Raw genomic sequence first — 16,127 nt, 5'->3', positions numbered from 1 at the left:
AAGAATGGTATTTGGATTAAAGGGGCAGGCCAGGCTGCAAAAGGAGGACTGCGTTATTAAGTAAGCCCTTGCTACCAAACAGGTCTGCAGGGCAACAGCTCGGATGGTGCAGGCGCGGGGACTCTGGGGGTCGCAGAAGCCAAGGGGCAGCACTGGGCAGTGTCTGCGAGCCAGTTATGTTCAGTCATAACAAACTTTACTGCAAGGGTAGACCTAAACTGAGGTGCCATCCTAATATACCCTTCCTGGAATATATTCCTGGTCCCTGTACTAGGTATACGATTTGCCAGAATACTCGTGCATTATTACTGAGTTAGCAAAAGGCAAAGTAGGACTGATTTTTTTATTATAAAGCCATTTTTTGTGTTTGACTATATGACCAACATGGTCTATAACATATTAAAAATACCTTGGAAAAAGCAGAAGAAACAAACATTTAACACACAGGTACAAATTAGAGAATTTAAACAACTCTTGTTTCTTCAATTTCTGTGCTAGAAGAGATGGATAACAAATTATTTTCAACTGTCAACCAACGAAAAGAAACTTGGTCAAAATTTCAGAAGGATAAAATATTTTATAGGTGAAAACACTACAATATTTCTGTAATGTAGTTCTTGGTCAACACATCTTAAGGTGTATTTAACATGAGAGATTACTGAGAAAGCCCCTAGTTATTTGGTGCAGATTAATTTCATGCAAATATTCTGTTTTCCGCTGAATGTTGTTAAAATACAGGACAAAATCTTTAAAGGTAAGCAATCAAGAAAAACCCATATCGCTTTGGACTACCAGGGTGAGCATCAGCTCACGAGCGTAAGAACAGACACAAAGTTCTCACTTCTATTGTACGGGAACACCATTTACGCAGTCCACCCAACAATCTTATACATCAGTGCCCTCAAAAGCCTGGCTTCGTAGGTAACTGTATTTTTCCCACTGTGCATCCTCTTCTCTTCAAGGGGTTGCTCAATGACAGCTGGGATGTTTCTTCCATATAGCTCACACTGCTTCAGAAACTGAACGCACTCTTGAATAACACTGTCACGTAGCATGATCATGTGCTTGGACATGTTCTCCAGCAAGGACAGGAAACACCGTTTGGCGTAATACCACGTATCCGTGCTCAGTTTTTTGTTATATGGCTCCAGGCTTTTAATGACCCTCGAAATACCGAAGTCATAGTTTCCCTTCACACAGTAGAGGGTACCAATGACAAGATTGACAATGCAAAGATGGTAGATATTTTTATCAGGATTATCATAGGACAGCTGCTCTTCTCCCTTCTCGATCTTCCTCATCAGTTCCTCTGCGTCTTCGTTCTGGCTTGTCAGGATGTAGGAAACGCAGAGGTTAGCTAACACAATGGCACTAACATGGAGAATGTTGTCATAGTGCTTTTTAACGATTGGCTCATAGAAGCTAATAGCCTCTTTATACTTGTTCTCCTGCATGAAGAGCACGTGAGCCACGTTGAGCTTCCACACCTCGTGTTCGTTACAGAACTCCACCGATTTGCGGAAGATCTTTTCTACCATTGTGTAGTTCTTCATGTCCCAGTAGATCTTTGCCTGGGCCATCAAGACAGGTATATATTTATCCAGAGTCTCATCATACTCATTAACTGCCTTTTTTACAGCTTCATCATCCCAATTTTGCCTAGCTTCCTGCACCTGCTTCGTGAGTTTTCTCAGCTGCTCAGTCAGTGTCCCGGCCGAATCATCTAGCTTGTGGAAGGCCTCCTCAGGGGCAGTTTGACAAGTAATAATGGCATCCAAGAAGTTGTACAAGTAAGGCGTGAGCAGTTTGTAGGTCAGATGGGCATTCTCTGCCAGCACATCAGCCGCCAGGTCGTAGTACTGATGTTTGCAATAGAGAAGCAGCAAGTTTCCAAAAGTTTCTGGCGGGCAGGGGTTCTGCAGGAGCAAGAACTGCAGCTTCTCAAACCCTTCAGTGGGCTGGCTGTCCATGTTCATTAGTGCTTGGTTGTGCAGCGTGACTGGATCCAACTCCTCTTCGGCCCTCGGCGGCATGTCCGTGAGCGCCTCCTGGGCCGCTTTCAGGTTGTGCAGTTGGTACTCGATGGCCGCCTTGAGGTTGAAGGCCTCCACCAGGGCCGTGCGGTGCAGGAGCAGAGTGTTGCCTACGCTGCGGACGTCGATGCCCTCGGTGGTCATGCCCACGCTGAGCTCCGGGTGCTGGTGGATGCCGCGCTCTATGATATCAGAGATGTGTTTGAGGGCGGCGGCGTACTGCTTGGCCGCGTAGCAGCACAGCGCCATGTTGTAGGACAGCTCAGGGCGGTAACCCAACACTTGCACGGCGCCGGCGAACTTGCCGCTGGCCTCTTCGTGCCGCCCCTGCCGGTACAGCAGGCAGCCCAGGTTGATCTCGGCGTCGGCCCGCTCTGAGGGGTCCTCGGCCGCCACGGGGCCGCCGTCGGCGGCGGCGGTGGCGGCGAGGGCCTCCTCCACCAGGCTCTTGGCCGCCGGGAGGTCGCCCTGGGCATAGCGGACGGCCGCCTGCAGGCGCAGGGCCCGGGCCTGGTAGGCGGGGAGGTCCAGCAGCGGGCTGGCGGCCCGCAGGGCCTCGGCGTAGAGCCCGGCCTTGTAGAGGGCCTGCGCCTGGTAGAGCCGGTACGCGTCCAGCTCGGGGTGCAGGGCCGCCAGCTGCTCGTAGCACTCGGCGGCCGCCGCGAAGTCCTGCAGCTGGTAGTGGCAGTAGCCCAGCAGGGAGAGGCCGCCCCGGGAGCGGCAGCTCTTCTGCAGCTCGCGGGTCAGCAGCGACACCGCCTCCCCGCACCGCCCGCCGCCGATCAGCCCGTAGACCACGGCCGTGTACTGCCCGTCGGGCACCGGCGCGGCCTCCATCGCCGCCGCGCCGGAAGCGGAGGCGGAAGCCGGGCCCTTCGCTGCCACGGCAACGGCGGCCGCCGCAGCGGAAGTACTCCCCCGTGCGGGCGGCCGCCCCGCCGGAAGCGGAAGCGGCGGGCGGGCGGGCGGTCACGCAGCCGGCGGGGCACGCCGGGAGCTGTAGTGCCCGGGGCGGGGGGGGCCGGCCTCTGTGCTGAGCTCTCCCGCCTGCCCCCCGACCTCCAGGCCTGCCCCCGCCGCTTCTCCGGCGGGGGGGCACGGCGGCGGCCGGTGCGTCCCGCCGCCGGGGTGCGAGTGGGAGCCGGTGCCCCGGGGAGGAACCGCGCCCTTCGTGTGTGCCCGCCGCGGCCTGTTCGCTTCCGCGGGCTTGTCTGCCGAGCAGCGGCTCGGGCTGCGCGGCGAGGGTGCGGAGGGGGCTCGGGGAGCGGGCGCCTCCCGAAACGGCTGCCTCGGCCTGTCGCAGCCAAAGTTTGTCGCGGCTGACGGAAGGAAGGGAGGCTGTTTGTACCTTAGCACAATCTGCCAGCTTTCCCGCAGCTTTAAAAAAGCAGAAGAAATGCTTTCCAGCTCGTCCGTAACTATTTCGACAACGTAGTTGTTCTTTGGAGGGATGTTCCCCCCACCGCCCCGTGGTATTTCTACTGAACAGTGATACGTCCAGTAGAGCAGACTGTATGGTCTGTGTGGCTTCTGTGCATGTCGATAGCTCCATTAGAGGGGCCAGCCAGATTCGGTTTCTGGTCGTTCCAGACTAACGCCAAGTGTATCCAGCGGAGCTCGGTTTGCTCCCAGGAATGAGCGCTGCAAGGTCATGTTTCAAAAACTCTGTCCATCTGAGCCACCCAGGCGCATGTGTTCTCACTGCTCTTCTATTTGCATGATTCACTTATCGACAGATAAGGCTCTGATTCATCCCGACAAGGTAGTTTCAAAGAAAAATTATAATTAAAAAAACCACAGCAAACCATCAAAATTATTTATTTTTTTTTCCTAGAGAGACAAATAAAACCAAGTTGTTAATTTCAAAAACATGCTTTAAAAAGCTGAATCGGCATTGTTTGATCTACTAAAGCAAAACAATGAGGGTAATGGTCTTAAAATGCAAAAAGGAAAAGGATGCAGAAGTCTTAAGTTATACATTTGGAAAGTACGTAGGATTCACTTGCATTAGAAAATACACACAGTATTTCTGCGCACGTGTTGTTTTTTTCCCACAGGCAAAGGTTCAGAGCTTATAATGGTATTCCACACGCAACTGTAAGATGCAGTGTCCCACACGCTTAGAAATGGGTAATTAAATACAAAGTAATCTAAGAAAGAAAAGGTATCAAGCAATATACAGTATGTGTTCCCATACTGGCACACTGAAGTGAGGGAAATCTCTGGAGGTCTCTCATTCAGCTGATTTATACCTCCCATTTCATTGTTATGTTAGAAACCATTCGCATGATTTTCCTTTTAAAAAATCTTCTGTTTCTTTGACAAAGCCAATAAAAAAATCTCTTGCTCTACATTTTCTTGCCCAGAACACTCTAAGCATTGGAAGTGTCTGTTAATGTGTTTTACATAACCTTGAAATAAACCTGTTCTAAAATTTCACTCAATGCGTAAACAATGATGTCAATAACTAAAATAATTGTTTTAATTTTATGAAGGGAAAATAAGTATTTAGCCTGTAGACTGAAACACTCCTATTTTTCCACTAGAATTAATTCGTGTAAATATTACAAATGACATTAGGCACTGCTGGCTGCAGTTTTCAAAAATAGTTTGTGAGTACTAGTATTGGCTTTGTTGATAACTACAGGCACATTATGAGATTGCAGTGCACAATAAGAAGGAGCAATTAGCAAGGTCACCGGTCCAGAAAAATGCAGTTGCCGTACCAAGGACACCATCTGAAGGAATACCTGAGCTAAAATGAAACATACTTATCTATGGTTATTTTCTCCAGGGCACAAAACATACTAATGACCTTCTCCGCAAATCCCCAGCCTTGCAAATAGCAGGCGCTGGCTGTGACAGAGCTGCGTGAGGAGTTCAGTCTCCAATTGCCGCATGAGGCATCAGGCATCCAGTTTAAACTTCTGTGAGCTGCTGCTGCCTAACCTCGTAAGTGTGATTCGGCTTTGGTGCAGGAGCAAAACCGCATCCTGATAGAAGCAGATGTCTACATCTCGATCACATTATGAAGCTGTTCTGTTTTGCCTGTACGTCCCATGCTGGGGGAAAGGCAAAATGATGGGGCACTTTTAGGGGAAATTGTCTGATTTTACTATGTCCTAAGACACTTCTTGGATGTCTCATTCTCAGGAGGTGGGAAACCCTTCTGTCTGAGCCACAGGAGAGCCTCTACCCCAGGTGCTCCTCGCTTTGAACAGTGTTTGGTTTTCTGGTGGGGTCACAGTGTCGTGTTGCCGGGGAGCACTTTAATCCAGGAGGAGGTACATACGAGCCCCTCCTGAGCTCTTCCACTGAAGCCTGTCCGCTCAGTGCATGTCCCGGGAGTGAAGCAGAAATTGGGGCTGTATCCAGCGGGCATCCTGTCTCCTTGCTGAACACATGTAAGGGGCTTCAGCATGAGGGCAGGAGACAAGCCCACCCTTGTGACTCCCCACAGGCTGGTGGGGAAGGTGCGCCCGCAGTTGGAAAGCCTGGTCCAGATCAAGTAGGATTTGAAGTTGGGCTCCTTCCCGATTATGCTACGCAATGCTAGGGCATTTATGCGTGCCCCCCCTTTTTTTCTTTTCTTTTTTTTGGGGGGGGGTGAGGAAATGTTGATTTTGGTAAGTGGTCTCACAGGTGGGAATCCTGAGTGGAATTGCTGTGTGGCCTGAACTATCTTTGAGGATGGGGATGAAGACATAGGTCTTCTCCTGAGCATTTTTTGCTGATAAAGTGAGGGCTGCTGGCTGGCTCCTGTGAGACCTCATGGCCTATAATTCATGAGACAAGAAACCTGCCTGAACTCAGGCTGCGGTTAGCACTAGTCAGTAGGACACCTAGAAAAAAGGCATTGCTGTTGAACCAGCTCGAAGCACCTTGAGGGGAAGAATGAAGCCCCCGTGACCCTATGGATGGTCCACGTGCTCACTGCATTTTAGCACTGGAATTGTAAATGCTAGAGTCATCACTCAAGGCCAAATTTCCACTAACAGCTGGGGCAAATAAGTGGTGACTTGTCTGTTGCTGAGGCAGACCAGATGTGTTGGGCATCTCCAGGGAAAGGCCGAGCAGCACTTTACTAGCACTGTCCTGGGTAGCGGTGGGTTCTCCGTCCTCATGCCCTTTAATTTGTCCTCGCCTCTTGTGGACCTGTGTTTCATACGCACTCGCAGAACTAATCTGATTTCAAAGGGTTTTGCTCTCTCCTTGTGCAGTGGGCAGGGAAACAAGTAAAAGATGGAGAATGCCAATTTAATAACCTGCAGGGTCATCTCTCCTGTGCACATCTCAGAATTTGGCAAAACTGACTAAAGTACTAGGAAAATGTTTCCCTATCAGAAATAATGAAAAGCACTAGCTAAAAAGTGTTTTCCACCATCTTAAAATATGAGAAACTTGGAATATGTTTTTTTCTTACTGTAGAATCTTCTTTTTCCTCTCAAAAATACAAGTCTTTTGCTGGTTCCTAAGCTAAGTGTTAACAAAAAATTAGTATAAGATTCTATTTTTTGTTTGTTTGTTTGTTTGGGGTTTTTTTTAAGACTGAGCTGTATCACTTTCAGAGACCAAATGCTGTTCTGAGATGCACTACTGTGCCCCCTGGTTTCAGTAGGGTTGCTTCATTTTGCCTGAGAACAATTTGATAAAGATCTAGCCGTGCTCTCTCATTTTATTCCTTGTGATGGAGGAACAGAACCATAACATTAGTCAGCAGTTTCTGAATTTTGACCCACAATAGCAAAGATACCGAAAGACAGGAGAAATAGATGGAGGCAATTACAAACAGTCACTTGATTGATGGTTGACATTGTTAGAGCTTCAGCTGTATGTCAGGTTGCAGTGGTGCTGAATCCCCATCCCTGCCAGTGGGTGTTGCCATGGGCAACAGCGCACTGAAGCCAATAAAAAGGAGAGGAAATGAGGGGAGACTCAACCTTGGGGGAAGCTGTAGGGTATGTGCTATAAATTATGTTATACTTAGCAATATGCAATATCAGAATTCAGGAAAGCTGTGTGTACCTGCCAGCAGTACCATGTCAGTTCCTAGTATCTGTTTCTCCCATAAAGTACGTGTTCCAAGTTTTGTATGGCTTGCTGCTTACTATCCTGCATCTGTCTTTATTCAGGGAAGAAAGAAGTGGTAAAATAATAGCAGAAACATTTCCATTTGGTGCATGTACTCACTGCTGCACAGTCTGCATTTCTGCTCCTTCCCTGCTTCTTTCTGCTAGAGAAAGTGATGTGGTTCAGTTGTGTACTAATAGATTGGCTTGCAATGGTACTGAAATTTCCAGCTATTCTCCTATACACATGATGAGTAGCACAGAGGGTTTTTGTTTTGTTGTGGTTTTTTTAAAGGAGTGATCAGCAGATTTGTTATTTCTGTTTGATTGTCAGGCAGATATAGTCAGTTTTTCAAAGGCGCTAACGACTCACTTTCCTTAGAAAGGAGGAAAGCTCTTTCTAGCATCTGGTCAGCTGGGCCAGGTTCTGATTTCCATTAAGTTGGTGCCAGTTCAAGGTAACTCCACTGAAGTAAATAGAGTTTGGCACAGGTGTAAAACTAAGCTGAATTCAGCTTTAATTTCTGCTGCCAGACAACCCTATATTTAGAATCCCATTTTTCATGGAGTACAAAAGCTTTTTTTCCCTGTGAATGGAAACTTGTAAGCACTGTAACATGACTCCTCTTGTGTCAGGTCATGCAGCAGAGAAAGCACCCTCAAATCATAGATCACAGTTTTGCTACGCTAGTGATCTTTGCACTAATGGAAAGAGACCAACTTTCAGGTAATACTGGCATCATCACACAGAACTAGACATGTTTGGTTTTGTGACCTATCATGTTTGATTAGATTTTTATGAACACCTCTACTACAGACGTCTACATGTGAGCCTTGACTAGTGCTGTGCTAGCTGTAATAATAGCATCTCAAATTGTACTGAAAGAACTGCAAGAGAAGTAAGAGGTAGTCAGTCCAGTATGATGATATTCTTCCTCTCCACCATTTCAAAATATTAATGCCAACTGGAAATTATACTAGAAAGGCTTATCTGTGGTCCACTTCTCAATGTAATATAAACCTGAAGCATAAGGCAACAGATTTCCTTTTTTATTTGTATTCTATTTTCATTAAAGCCCATTAATCTTTTCCTTAGGGGACACTGTAATTTAAAAAAAATGAATGTGTTAAAAGAGCATTTTTTAAAAGAAAAAAAAAAACCCTCTAAAATTACCATGCAATATTTTGCCTTTATGCAAACTTCCCCTTGCTGAGAAATTTACCGCATTGTTAATACGAATTTCTCAGGGAAGCAGGGACAGGTTGGTGTTTTTAAAGATAATAAAGTTTGTTTTTAAATGTAGCAAAGGTAGGCAATTCTAAAGGCCCTGATCAATCACTAAGAAGCTTTGTTGTAAAAAAATACTTCTTTAGAATACAAAGCAGGCTTTTCAGAACATTCAGGCATGAAAGAGGAGGGAAGAGTGAGAGAGGAACATCACAAAAGCAGGCATAATTGATTCATAACATGTACTGAAGAGATGCAAAACAACAATGTAATTACATACTATCCTGTTTTCCTGCAGCTCCTTGCATATGAATTGACCAGCTTGCATCCCAGTTCTGCTCTGTATTATTAATTTTATTAAGCTGTACGTTCTTATATTTCAGTCTGTTGTCAGCTTTAAAGATTTTTACAGCAGCAGTTGAAATGTAGTGGAGCTGAATGAATGCTTCTTATGCTAAGTCTTCCGTGTCGCTCCAGATACCAGCGCAATCTCACTGCAGGCCTTCCTTTCAGTCCCACTAAGCCTCCCAGTAAAAGCAAACTATGCTGCCATCAAGATAATATCCAATCAATTAAGCATGTCTGTGAAAGCATTTCTTAAAAAAATGGTGGGTCTAAGCTTGTGAAAACCTTTCAGACAGCTCTTATCATAAAGCGACACTGACATTTGCAGGCTTAATTTATGTCTTTGAGACACATGGTAAAGCTAGAGGAAAAGGAGGATGAGGATGCCGCCTGAGAAGGAAGTCTTTTTTGGTGCAGCTCCTCCCATTTACCTCTATTTACTGCCACGGAGTCCAGCATAGGCTTCAATTTCACATTCAGCTTCACTAGACACTGGAAGAAGATTTTTAAAAAAAAGAGGATGAGAGAAAAAATATTGACAATATCTCCACTCCTTTGATGGACAGTCCAGGGAGCAACAGGGTAAAAAGAGTTTAATCTGCACCATGCCTCCACTCTCCTCGCCCCCAGCTGTAAAGTCCTGTGTAGGTAAAGCCTACCATTCCCATTGAGATCTCTTTATCTTACTTGTTTTACCTGAGGCTTTAAGTAAGCCACCAAAAATGTCAAAAAAAGCACATAAGGTAGCAGAGATGCTGCTCATCTACTTCAGCTTTCCTATAATCCTTACAGTCCTTTTGAGGCATCCCCCAAGTGCCTGAGGCTATCCGGTTGCTGGCATTTATGAGCAGGAGATCCACTGGTTGGATGACAAGTTGGACAAAACTGAAATAACCTTCATATTCTCCCTATTTCAGGGACATTCCTATTTCAAACCACAACAGTACCATGCTTTCCAAAGCTGTCAAAAAGTCCACTTCTGTGTGCTCAAAATAAAGAAAAAAAAAAGTTTCTGTATAGATTGCACTGAAATCACCTCTTTCCTACATACCCAGCCCAAAGCTCCCAGAAGCCAGCAAGAATCTTTTATCTGGTTTCGGCTGGCTTTGAATCAGCCCCCAAATTATGTAATGCCTGCACATCTTTCCTAGAAGTTTATTTTACCTTCCCCTTTAGTATCAAATGCTTATGTGGAAAGACCACAAGTGCGTCACTTGGTTTTGTCCCTACGTTAAAGAAAGACAGAACCTCATTAACAGCAGCACCCCGATGTAGAGAAAGGGTTAACCAGTTATCTCCCAAGTGGTCATGTAATGTGCCCTTTCAGGACAGAGGAGTATTATTCTTTTGCAACTTTTTTGATTAGCAAGAAGTGGGTTGTGCTGAGAGTTGGGTATCATGCTTTCTCTGATAGCATGGAAATTATGTATTTGTCATTTGAAATAAAGGGTTGGTGCAAGATAGAAAAAAAATAATGACAGAGAAGACAGCCAGAGTTGTTCTTCTAAAAGTGCAGAAAATTCTAAGGAAAAGAAAGGAAAGGGGAAGCAGGTACCTTTGCAGTTGATAATTTTCATTATTTTCTTTAAATAGCAGGGTTAACAGCAACCACTTTAAATGGTCCCCAGAGCTCAGACACCACTAAAGAACTGGGTTTTTTTATAGCTAGTCTGCAAGCCATGGGAGCTTGGTTAGCTACTGAAGTAAGTCTTGGTAGATTTTTTAATTGAGCTATTATATGATAATTAAGGGTTAATGGCCTGATTTTAAGATGTGCTGAAAACTTGCAATTTCAGTTGACTTCAGTAGGAAATATGCATGCTCAGCACTTCTGAAAAATCACGCCATTAGTAAGAAGCTGATTTGTGTGGAACTCAAAGCAAATCTGCTTGAAATTATTTCCTTAGAGTACAGCACAGGCCGGGCAGATAATTTTGCAACCTTGGGCCTGGGGTAAGAGGCAGAGTTTACTGCAGTCTCTGCCACATATAGTATTGCTCGCTGGCAACAGTCATTCATTTGATAGAATGGATGTGGATTTGTAACATTCCCATCACCATGCCTCAGAGCTCCCCATTTTTAACTCTTTATTTCAGACCATTGTGTATTACTCAAACCTGATTTGGTGGAGTCCAAAACAGAGGGGCAGTAATACATTATAAACACCTGAAAATACCCAAAGAGCTCATTGCTTTTATCGTTAGCACTTGCATTACCACTGCCAACTCAGTGTATAGAGGTAGCACCTTAGATATTCAATCCTTGACAGCAACTTATCAGATCCTTTCTGTGCAAAGCCAGTATCCAACCACTGGCAGTTAAGCTTGCTGGTATTTCTTAAATTTTGAAAAAGTTTTCGTGAAGCAATTTTTCCAATATACACTTCAGATTTAAAAAAAAAATAAAAATCAGTGTTTAAATATCAGTGTATTTCAAATGTCTCTAAGCACAAAGATGGCATTCTGCATGCACATCCCATCAGCCTGAGGACCTGTAAACACAAAATGCAGTACAGGCTGTTCCTGTCATAAATGGTATATCAGCAACCTATACCTGCTACAGGCAACGTAGAGGAGGAGCTCATTGGGACGGTGGACTCTGTCTCAGCGTGGCTGTGCAGCTCTCGGCTACGTCTGTGTCCTTTCTGTACTGTTTTTTTTGCCAAGACTGACCACAAGACCATGATGTTTTCAATCCTAGTGCCAGGGAGCAAATGCAGAGGTCTGGGCATGACCTACTGCTGTGCCTGTCTCTCCAGGCCTAGGCGTATGCCACACTCTTTTGGTAGGAGGCAGCTTTCTTACGCACAGTGCCAGGAGGATTGTGAGTGCTTGAGCTGCTTAGTTCAATTAACTTTGCAGCAACTACAGCAGAGACCAGAAGCCCAGGTAGATTGGGAATGGATTCAAGAAGCACTAACGCAGTTCTACAGTAATCACTGTATCTTATGAGCTGTGAACATATTTTAAATCCAAAAGTAAATACATATATTTCTTAGAAATATATACGTAAGTGCGTATTACAGAGTCTAATAACCCAGGTGCAATAGAGGTTACCAGGTAAATAACAGGAATGGTTAACTAATAACATTAACTTTGATGAAATAAATTAAAAGGAGTATTTAAGAAAAAATAAACCATGTCTTTGATATTCATTTTTACCATAGCACAAGCAATTAATTCTATGGAATACTTACAAAATATATAGTGTAATTTTAAGAAACTTTATTTTGTAACACATTAATTTAGATTAGGGATACTTGACAGTGCAGATTTTGCACTTAGGTCTATAAAATGTCTTTATTCAGACATTGATTTGATGTTTAAACCACTGCCTCTATATTTAGTAACCTTTTGCTTTGGTACTCTTTCATTCTGATCTAGTCTTTTAATTAAACCAACTACTATAATTCCTATGGAAATTAGCTTTTATTTTATTTTTTTCTAGCTACCAAAGCATTTCAGTAGGACTTTTCTGATACAAAGTACACACATTGGATTTTATTTCTGCTTGAGATGTAATTAAAAACTCATTTGATTACTATATATCTGGCCCTGTTTTAATTATTAAAGTCCAGTAATCAATTTTCTTTTATGAAGCTTCTGGGAAATTATCTCAAAAGCAACACATTTCTCTCCCTTCTGGCAGGCTCTCAACCATTTACTGAATTACATTCATAGCACCTGTTCCTGATCCGGATTAAACACCAATTTATTCCCAAAGCTATTTTAGTTTATTTGGCTGTAGCCTAGTCAGGGTTTTCTATGTCCTGGCTGCACTTTTTACTTTCCATTTTATTGCATGAGAACCCCTTGATGTACTGCTCCTCCATGTCACTATTTTTGATGCACGCCTCTTACGAACAGCTTTGCTAGTGATCTCTCTAATTTGGTATCCAGCTTCTTAATGCCCAATTTATTATTTGCTTTAGTAGGAAGAGGCTTGGTCTTCATCAGCTGTCTGACTTGGGATACCACCACATAAAGTCATAGCTCCAGAAACACCTTTTTTCCTCGTCCCTCCTTGGTGCAGCAGGCAGGCTGTGCGCTGGCGGGCAGCCAGCCGTGCGTGCGTGGGGGTGAGGGAACCCCTGCCTGGGGGAGTGCCCATCTTTCCACCTGGGACCTCGATGCCCACTGGCAGTCCTTCCACTTCAATGCAGCTGCCTTGCCACACAGCAGTAGGTACAGGATTGGTGACCTTTCCTATTTTATCCCCTTTACTGTTCTTGATAGCAGAGTGATAAAGCGTGCTGAAAGAGCAGTCATGCTGGCGGCTGCACGCTCCAGCGTTAGGAAAAGCCAGATAGGTTTGCTGTTCCTTTCTGCATCCATATATTACCTCAGATGCATGACTAATCTGTTTCTCAGAAAGTTACTGTACAGCACTGACTTTTTCTTACCACCTTCAATTATTTGGGTGTCTTTTGTGACTATATACTGCTTTGCCCGCAGCATACTTTCACAAAGTATAGCTCCTCTTACATATAAGCTCCTTCAGTACAAGAAAAGGTTAAAGGCACTTCAGCAATACATTGTGTGCACCTGGGAGAGGGGCAGGGCTGCCTGAAGGAAGAGCTCAAAAGGGGGAGAGCGTGAGATACTCAATCAGAGGAAGCTATTTATGGGAGAAGGTAAGGAGGGGAGAGTGTTTTTTATTGGGTATAGAGATGTATTTCTTGGGTATATTTTGCTAGATAAAGCATAGAGAATGCAGAAGTAGTAAAAGTAGCAACAAACCCCTTCAGGGAGAGGGTGATGGATAGCAGTGGAGGCATTTATTGGTAGATTTACCTCCTGAGTTGAAGGGTGGTGGTGGGGGAGAGGACTGCATCTGCTACATCACCTTCATTTCTGGGAAAGGATGTTAGCTGAAACAGCCAGGATGTAGCACAGATACGGCCAGAGTCTAAACTACTGCTAAAGCAAATACAACATTTTGTTGTGTTCTAAGACTAATACCAAATCCTTTTAAAGAGGAGCACGGTATTCCCTAAATTATGAACGCTGCAGGACCTCCAGAGTATATACTTTTCTTTTTTTTTTTCCCCCTGGAGATTCTCATCCAAATATTGACCAATTCTGAACTTGCTTAACTTATGAGCTTTGACAAGATTACAGCTTATGAAAGTATGGTTGCGGGTCTAATATTTGTAAAGGGAGTTTATGGAATAAGACCATATAAATTCATTGTTATGACTGAGCACATATCAAAAAGTTATAGGTCTCAGTGTTCACTCTACTTTGGAACCCAGTGGTTTCTAATGAATCACTTTTATTATGTAGGCAGTTTCTGAGTTGGAAGGGAGGACTAGTGACCGAGAAGCCACAGGGATAAATTCAGACCTGGTGTGAGCATGTGAAGCATTGCTGAAGTCAAGAGAGTTGTGACCAGTTACAGCAAAGCTGAATTGGACTCCTGAGTTTTGCTGAAGTGGCTTTCACGTGAGAATACATAGGCCAAAGGTGAGCCATCTATCTGAAAGTCCTTGAACTTTGGATTAGTTCAGATAAAAGAGAACCTGTACTGCAGTCACTTACAGATTCAATCTTCATAATACAAATACTTGATGGAAGTTGTTTTGAAACCCCCCAAATATTTCTGTATATATGCCCATGTACTAAAACCAAAAAGACTGCTAAAATTCTACCTTCCATAGGCAGAATACAGAAGATAAAGCAATACAGAGAAGATATAGGGATTAACTCCTATGAACCTTTGACTGTGTGCATACATGAATTAATTATTTGCCCTACTGATTCCGGGCCATATTTAATTATTATGTTCCAGAAAAAAAATACTGTATTTGGGAGGGGGCTGAGTTCATGAAAAGAAAACAAAAAAACCCCTGCAATCTCCTCATAGTTGAAGGAGACACTGTTTATTCCTTCTAGAGCTTACTGAGGAGGGGTCCGGGTCATCAAGTACATAATGCATCAGTGCATTATTTTTGCATTTCTGTCAAGGAATATTTTTCCTGATGCCTAAAAATGTAATTAGATGAAATGAATATACTACTAACTTCCCTTAGATAGAAGATAGATAGAAAACAGGATTTTGTTTTAGCTTCTTTATAGAAATTCTTAGCAGTGCAGAAGGAAGCCATTTGTGACTGGAAGGGGATCTAATACATGCCACAAGTGTTCAGCTCTTCCTCTATGAATTAGTGTTATGCTTCTTTCTAGTGATGGTACACTAACGAGAATAATGCTGCACTCCTTTGTAAGTAAACATGCATACTATAAAGGGATGATCATAAAGTAAGGTTCTCTGCTGGTAAAATGTGCCAGGTACTTCAGGGAGAAAAATATGTACAGAGCTCCTGGCAGACAGATGTGCTCTGACCAGTATTGAGCATGCTATGTTGTCAAAGGGAAAGAGTAATACTGAAGGACTGGGGGCCTACTGAAGTAGTTCAACTGATGTGTTGCTATAGCTGCAAATGATTCATCTGTTCATAATAATTTCATGAAACCAAGGGTTTGCTCAGAAGAGGAAGAGTTATTATTTCATAAACAACTTCTTATTTGGCTCTGCTGTTTATGGTTTTGATTCTATGTCTAAAGCATGCAAGAGACAGAATGTTTCTAAATCTTTTCCTTTCAACATTTTAACCAAGCAGCTGATCAATGTCTTCTGCCTTGCTATTAAATGGATTTTGAAAAACTCTTCAAACCACATCAGTCTCATATCCTTATTTAGTTCTTTGAATTTGCCCTCAGCTGGGAATTCTGCAGGCAACTGTGATTCTGTTGTGTTAAACACTTACTTGAAGCGTTTCATCCATCATCATTTCTAGTCCTTTTCTGATGCAATGTAGTTTGTGCTTTGTCTTTCTTGAAAACTGAATGGCTGTTAAATTATCCATTTATCTTCTTTCAGATTTGCTGTACAATTTGAGTTCCCTCTACTGGCTGTCTCTTCTACCTTATCTGCCAACTTTTCAATCTACTTCCTCAGATGTTTATATACATTTCCATATATGACTGTATGTCCTTTGCAACACATTGGGCAGATAATTCTGAATGAGACAGCAACAGAAATTGTAGTATTATGAATTATTCACTTTTTCTCACAGATCAGGCTGAAAGCCATTAGTGAAGCTAAGCTTCACTAAAGTCAATGGTAGAGGTTATATTTTCTATCATCTCTCAAATATCTTTGTTGATGACCTGTCCTTTCAGTTGAGACCTTTTGGGCTTAAGATGACTATCTAAGAAGTAAGTTGAAGTACTTTTGTTTGAAGGGGAAAAAGTACTTGTTTCTGCTGACTCTTCTTCTAAGCAATTTGGGAAAACTTGTAAATTCCCGAAATTGTTGATAGTAATAAAATGTTTCATCAATAATCTCACCAAATTACAAAAATCCTAGCAAAAATATGTTGTGTTAATTTCCAAAAGCAAAATGAATCCCTCCCTGCTCTCAGGAAACAAAAAAAAAAAGAGGATCAGG

The 16,127-nt window shown here is 43.5% G+C and overlaps 2 protein-coding genes across 2 annotated transcripts in view; both read right to left on the bottom strand.

Moving 5' to 3' along the window:
- Positions 1–329: 329 nt before the first annotated feature.
- On the bottom strand, positions 330–2,946 carry TTC30B (tetratricopeptide repeat domain 30B). The gene has a single exon (XM_030018154.2). The coding sequence runs from the start codon at positions 2,868–2,870 to the stop codon at positions 864–866; it is 2,007 nt and encodes a 668-aa protein (XP_029874014.1). The 5' UTR covers positions 2,871–2,946; the 3' UTR covers positions 330–863.
- A 2,589-nt stretch (positions 2,947–5,535) lies between these two features.
- Positions 5,536–16,127, bottom strand: part of PDE11A (phosphodiesterase 11A) — a 145,878-nt gene continuing 135,286 nt past the window's right edge. The window contains 2 exon segments of the mRNA XM_041124451.1: positions 5,536–8,204; positions 9,107–9,167. Coding sequence (XP_040980385.1) covers positions 8,173–8,204; positions 9,107–9,167 — 93 coding nt within the window. The 3' untranslated portion in view covers positions 5,536–8,172.

The sequence above is a fragment of the Aquila chrysaetos genome, chromosome 6 (assembly GCF_900496995.4).
Source record: "Aquila chrysaetos chrysaetos chromosome 6, bAquChr1.4, whole genome shotgun sequence".
Taxonomy (NCBI): domain Eukaryota; kingdom Metazoa; phylum Chordata; class Aves; order Accipitriformes; family Accipitridae; genus Aquila; species Aquila chrysaetos.
Note: the sequence above shows the minus strand (reverse complement) of the source record. Positions and strands in the feature narration are given on the sequence as shown.